Source organism: Lupinus angustifolius, chromosome LG05 (assembly GCF_001865875.1).
Source record: "Lupinus angustifolius cultivar Tanjil chromosome LG05, LupAngTanjil_v1.0, whole genome shotgun sequence".
Lineage (NCBI taxonomy): Eukaryota > Viridiplantae > Streptophyta > Magnoliopsida > Fabales > Fabaceae > Lupinus > Lupinus angustifolius.
Window position 1 is genome coordinate 9623377 of NC_032013.1, and position 6374 is coordinate 9629750.

A 6374-nucleotide genomic window follows, 5' to 3' on the forward strand; every position below is an offset into this window, starting at 1 on the left:
ATATAAAATAAAAAGGAAGAATCTGTTGATATGTTTGCGAATTAATTTTTGTAGGATAAAAGAGAATGAGAAGATTTGAAAGTCACAAAATAACTTATCACATGACTCTCAAGCCTCTCATTTTCTTTCATTTCCAACCAAAATAAAATTCGCAAACAAATCCTTAATAAACAAACAAGATGTCCTGAAAATATGATATTGTTTAAAATCATATGGTTCTCTTGATCAAACATTCTCTGTTGAAGATGGAAGGAGTGGTTGAATAAGTGATGCTTTGGCATGGCTTGCAGGCCTAATGATGCTATGTTCAGCAGTGGATGTAATTGAAAGTTGTTCCTTTGCAAATTTCTTCTCTTCACTTTTACCCCACAAAACTAGGTATAGTCCTGCTACAATCAACACTGCCCCAATGATCCTATAAAATAAAGAGTACATCCAGCCACATGGGCAAGAACCAAATTAGGAGAAATATTATTATTTTTAAAATTAAATAAGAGTAAAAATAAAAAAATTCAACTCAAATGAGTTAAATAGATGTACAAGACCATGAAGATAGCATGGCAAAATGATGAATGTGGTTATGGGTATAAAAATATTTAATCCCAGATCAACAAAGAGGGATTAGATAATGTATACATTAACTTTATACTTGGTGATTAGATCTTCTCTAGTAGACATGTGACACAAACAAATACTTAAGGATCCAGATTTTTAGTGAATTTTGTCATTTTCAAAATGATCACACAACTCAAAATACCATTAAACACACTTATTTGCATAAAATAAGTGGTCAAAACTATCAAATACTGTGTATAAAAAAAAAATTAAACTATCAAACATTGAAAAATAAAATTATTGTACATGTTTTGTTGTATCTTTTATATTAAATCATCAAATGAGAAAGATAATGAAGGGTAATTAGGGACTAACCCTCCCAAGTAGAACTCTTCTCCTAAAGCGAGAGAAGCCATAATTGCAACAACAAAAGTCTGAACAGGTTGATACACAGCAACAAATACAGGACCACCTCTATCAATACACCAAATCTGTACGGCGAAGGCAATTCCTGATGCCACCACTCCCTACACAAATATATTAAAAAGTAAATTATATTAATATTTTTGAGTTTTAATAAAATTATACAATTCAGTCTCAAATGATTGCTAAAAGAAAATTATGACATGAAATATTTAGTAGAAAGTGATTAGATTTGTTTTAAACTGGGGTTGTGTTTTGTAAAATATTTGGAGAAAATGTGGCCGATCAAACAAACTTGTGGTTCGATGCCATTATCGATACTATGAAACTACAATTTTGTAGTCATTGTGATGATTGTCTGAGTGCAACTTAAAATACACATATATTAAATACTTATCAATTTCATCACCCAAACTTTATAATGCTATTTATATTACATTGTATTAACCAGTGTTGTTAAAACCGTACTGGTTATCAAACCGGTCAGGGTACCGGTATAATGGTACAGTGGTTCAACCAGTGGTTCAGTAATTAAACTGTATGTCATTTAAAATGAACATATCTGCTTATATTTATATATATATATATATATAAACCTATAACAAAAAAATTCAAATGTGTAATCTAAGTATGTCTTGGAAGCATGTGTCTTGAAGTGTTGGAAAGATTGGTCACCTTGTAATGGGTTTTTAAGTTTTTAAAAAAAAAAATATGTGTACAAAAACCGACCGGTTTAATTAAATACCGGTCGATTCACCGATTTTGGCCGGTTTTGATATTTGGCCTGTACAATATCTGTACCGTACCGGTTAGGGATCTGGTTCGCCGGTTTTTTGGTTGAACCGGTCGGTACGATACGGTTTTTACATCATTAACATTAGCTATAATTTATTTATTTTTTGTTAAAGAAATATTAAAATAAGCTTTAAAAAAATATAAGAAAAAAATGTTTATGTTAGAGAGAAAACTCATTTCAGTAAGTAATGTTGACATCTAAACATGTATTATTCTAGGAGTATTGGTTTGGGGACACACCCTTGGTAGACAAACACAAAAAAACATTATGACTTTCTAGCATTTTGATACTTTGAAAGTAAAAAGGAAAAAAGAAACAAAAGCTTTCACTAAAAGATACTACAATATCTGCATGAAGAGTACATATACAGTATAGTTACTTCATTAAAAATTCTTTGATTTTTTCATACAAAATAAGAAGTATTAATTACTTACAGCGTATATAATTGTGAAAGCTTCACCACCAGAGTGGAAAACCCAAGCCTGATAATCTCTTTCAAGAACCAAAGCAATAAGAAGAAATTGTAAGAGTCCAAAGAAACAAGTATAAGAAGTGACAGAAAGGCGTGCAGGGTATTTCTTAAGAACTGGTGCTTGCAACACAAGCCAACCAGACCAAGATAAACAGTGTCCTATGAGATAGATGCAACCAAGGGTCCAGTTTTTTCCCTTTGCATCACCAAGTGAGAGTGACCCAAAATCAAATACTTGTGGTGTAGTTGTTGTGATCATGTTGGTGCTGTGTAGTGGTGGGGTTGGGCTATATATTGTTGGACCCTTGTAAAGTGTAATCACTGTTGCCCCTGCCACACATAATATTGTTCCTGCTACCTTAGCCACCCCATCTTTTCTGTTCACTCTCACTTGCTCTATCCTGAAATTGCATAACCAAATAATACACATTATTAGTATAAAAGATTATATATGCTTGGTGTAGCAACAGTATAAGAAAACTAATACATAAATCTTAACTATAACAAAGGCAGTGTTTCGTGATTGCCATCATGGTTTTCGTTACTAAGATTTCAGTCACTATAGATTCTGGCCGTTGCAATTTAAATTATTTTGTGATTAAAAAAATATTTTTCAATTGAATAGAACTAATGCAGCCTAATGCAACTACATCATTATGATTTGGTATCACACCACAATTGTGATATCGTATGACAATTGCGCAGTGTGATGCAAGTTACTATAGTAAACGTAACCACAATATTGTTACCGTATGACATCATGCCGTCCACATTTTGATTCACTGCCCAAGGTACACAATCACAAGCTTCAATAATTATGGTTTTAGTGGTTTGCCTAACTGAATCCCCACCATTATAAGGAGCGTTGTTAATTTTTCACATTTTACGGTATTCATAAAAGCATTGTGGAATTTAACTACACATTTCATTACGGTTACATAGAGAGTACTTGAAAACACAGAATGTTTAATAATAATTTTGAACACTGTTGAATGGTAATTCTGGCACAGTGTATATTTTCAAATGAGAGTCCACAAGTACAGAAAATGTAATGAAATATTATATAGTATTATTAAGAATCCTTACATGCAAATAATGATAATTATTTTATTAACTAGTGAAGGACATGCCTGAGTATGACTGCCATGAGAAATGTAATGGCTGGGACAGAGTTCTGTATTGCTGATGCAAAGGTAGGGGATGTATTCTCCAAGCCTAGCAAGTAGAAACCTTGGTTTGCTGTTATCCTGTTTCATGTAACTTTATTATAAAAAGACCATCCTAAATTTTAATTTATAGTTTTAAGAAATACAAGTAAAAAAGCTACAACTTAATGCAAATATATATATATATATATATATATATATATAATATAATGATATGGTGTTGAAAAAAGTTTCTATTTTATTTTCTTTTGAACTTTCAAATTAAGATACATTTTGACATGGTTTAATAATTAGACATACCCAACAAGTGCCAGAAGAAAGAATTGGCTGAGGAAGTTTAAAGTAATCGCTGGCCTCTCCTTCCTGAACAAAAAGGAAAAGAAACAAAATTAAGGAACAAGCCCTTAAGTTTAAGTACTCATGTCTATGTATTTGTATATGTATAATATAACATGGATTGTTGTTTCAAATCTTGTAATGCCCAATAATAATAAAGTAAAAACAATAATAATAATTAACTTTTAGAATTTTTAATTTACATGAGATATTTTTGTTAATTCATGACAGGATTTATGAGAGTAGATATATGTATAGTTGAACATATACTTAAGAATATTAGTTGGTTATAGGAGAACTAACTTTTCCAAGAAGTAAGCAAATGGAAGGAGCAAAAGCAAAGCAATGATGTTCCTATAGACTGGGAAAACAAGTTTGCTAACGCCCATGTTAAGGGCAGCTCTAGAGACAACATGGAACCCAGCATAGCCAAACTGCAGAAGCAGCATGGCCACATGAAGCTGAAACCGTTCTGGAACGGAGCACCACATTCTCTTGGAAGAGGCTGAGCCTGAAGTATCAGCCATATTGGGGAATGATCAAGAGACTATGACTTTGACCCAAATAATATGGTCTAGTTCTAGTTAGTCTTTGGTAAGAGAAGTTGGGAATTAGTGGTGAAGAGAATGGGGTAGTAGAGGGGGTATAAATATAGTGAAGAGTGAGAGTGGAAAGGGAAAAAAAGGAGTTTCTTTTTCTCTTGTACACATAATTATCATTTATCATTTATTACACTCTAAATATATATTCATAAGTATCATTTTTATACTTTTATGTTCATAAGCCAAATCAACCACTAACTACTATAGAAAAAGAGGAAAACGTATGTTGTCTCTATGCACCACTCGTGTTTAAAAAAAATTATTGGTAAAAAATAGTGAAGTTACTAAATAAGTTATTTTATATTTCAATTTGTTGACTAAATAAAGAAAGTGAGAGATTGATTGGAAAAAAAGGATAGCAAATATCAATCCTAGAAAAAGGAGTATAGAATAGGGTTGCCTTTGGTAATGCCCGAAATGATCTATATAAGATAGTCAACAAATAAAATAAATTAGTTGATCATGTTTCATAAAGGGAAATTAAATATCCTCATACTAAATTTTTCTAAAAATCTTCATATTACGAAAAAGTTGACATATGTCACAATGTAATACTTTATTTGTTAATGATTAGTTTACAAGTAATATTGTTGTACTTCTATGAATAGGAAGATTAATAGCAAGGTGTAGCAGAAGGATATAACATTGCTATGTGATAAATGAACTACCTCTATAAAATCCATATTTTATAAGTTACTTAGAGGTAATGTTGGTGGAGCGGAAGCGATCGTTGCGCAACGTTGACCACAAACAATCAAATAAAGGCATAGAATAAATAGAAGAGAAGAAACAAGATAATTTGTTAACGAGGTTCGACCAATTGTGCCTATGTCACCGGGAGCGCTAAGCGGCTACCAATATATTATTAGAGAATAAGGATTACAAACTCTAGCACACTCATGAGTCCACCTGTCCATGGGGTGTTTCTATTTTGTGATTATATCTGGTGCTCATTATAACAAGGGACTTGAGTCCAATTAGGGATGGCAAAAAAAACCGTACCCGCGGGTAAAACCCGTACGGGTATGGGTCACAAACGGGTACCCGCGGGTATTATAAACGGGTTTTTAAAAATACTCGTAGTACATACGGGCGGGTAAGGGTATTATGGTACCCGTACCTGCGAGTACCCGTTATTTATATGATTAATATATTATAATTAATTAAAATAAAAAATACATTATTCTAACATTTATTACACTATGTATATTTTTTTCCTTTACTTTGTTTCCATATTTTATTGAGTTTGGTGGTGAAATATCCTACAAAAATTATTACATGTGTAGAAACACACATGTTTTACAAAGTAAATATATACTTTTTGTTAAAGAAATGAGAACAAAAAATCACACAAATAGAAAACACGAATAAATTTAGTATTTTTGCCAAATATTCAATCAAAATGTACAAAAATAATTAAGTTTCATCTTATTTGAAATACAATAGAAGTAAAAATTTAAAAATTTATTTATAATAGAGGAAATCCACAGGTACCCACTGTACTCGCGGGTACCCAGAAATACCCGCGAATACCCGCACACGGTACCCGTACGGGTACAGGCGGGTATGGGTATTACTCTTCTATTTTGAAGCGGGTAGCTACTACCTGTGCTCGCCTGTGCCTGTTGTCATCCCTAAGTCCAATATATAACATTGATTACTCTAATCTATTACAATACTAGACAATGTAGAACTAACATAATAATATATTTCAAGCATCCCAACAATCTTCACCTTGATTGAAATAAACGAATATCTCGCTCCTTAGGAAATCAACACGAGAATCTCCACCTTAGCGAATATATGACTTCACATTGTTCAATGTCTAATTCTCTTTAACTGCTCCCCTATAGTATAGACCTTCTGAGTATTCTTGACGATGTTACCAAGAGCCTAGCTCTCCAAACTTGTAGTGCAGCTTCCCGTACCACCATCAAATGGAACACGCCACCTAGTCACCTATTGTTAGGAAGTCTTTCGATATATTGGAACATCTACACAAAAGTTCACCAACAATCGTCCTC

The 6374-nt window shown here is 32.5% G+C and overlaps 1 protein-coding gene across 1 annotated transcript; it reads right to left on the reverse strand.

Annotated features, from left to right (window-relative positions):
• Window positions 220-4396, reverse strand: LOC109347682 (protein WALLS ARE THIN 1-like). Its single transcript, XM_019587676.1, has 6 exons — window positions 4052-4396; window positions 3713-3775; window positions 3377-3493; window positions 2209-2647; window positions 931-1082; window positions 220-415 (listed from the first exon to the last, which is right to left on the reverse strand). The coding sequence occupies exons 1-6, from the start codon at window positions 4273-4275 to the stop codon at window positions 226-228; spliced, it is 1185 nt and encodes a 394-aa protein (XP_019443221.1). The 5' UTR covers window positions 4276-4396; the 3' UTR covers window positions 220-225.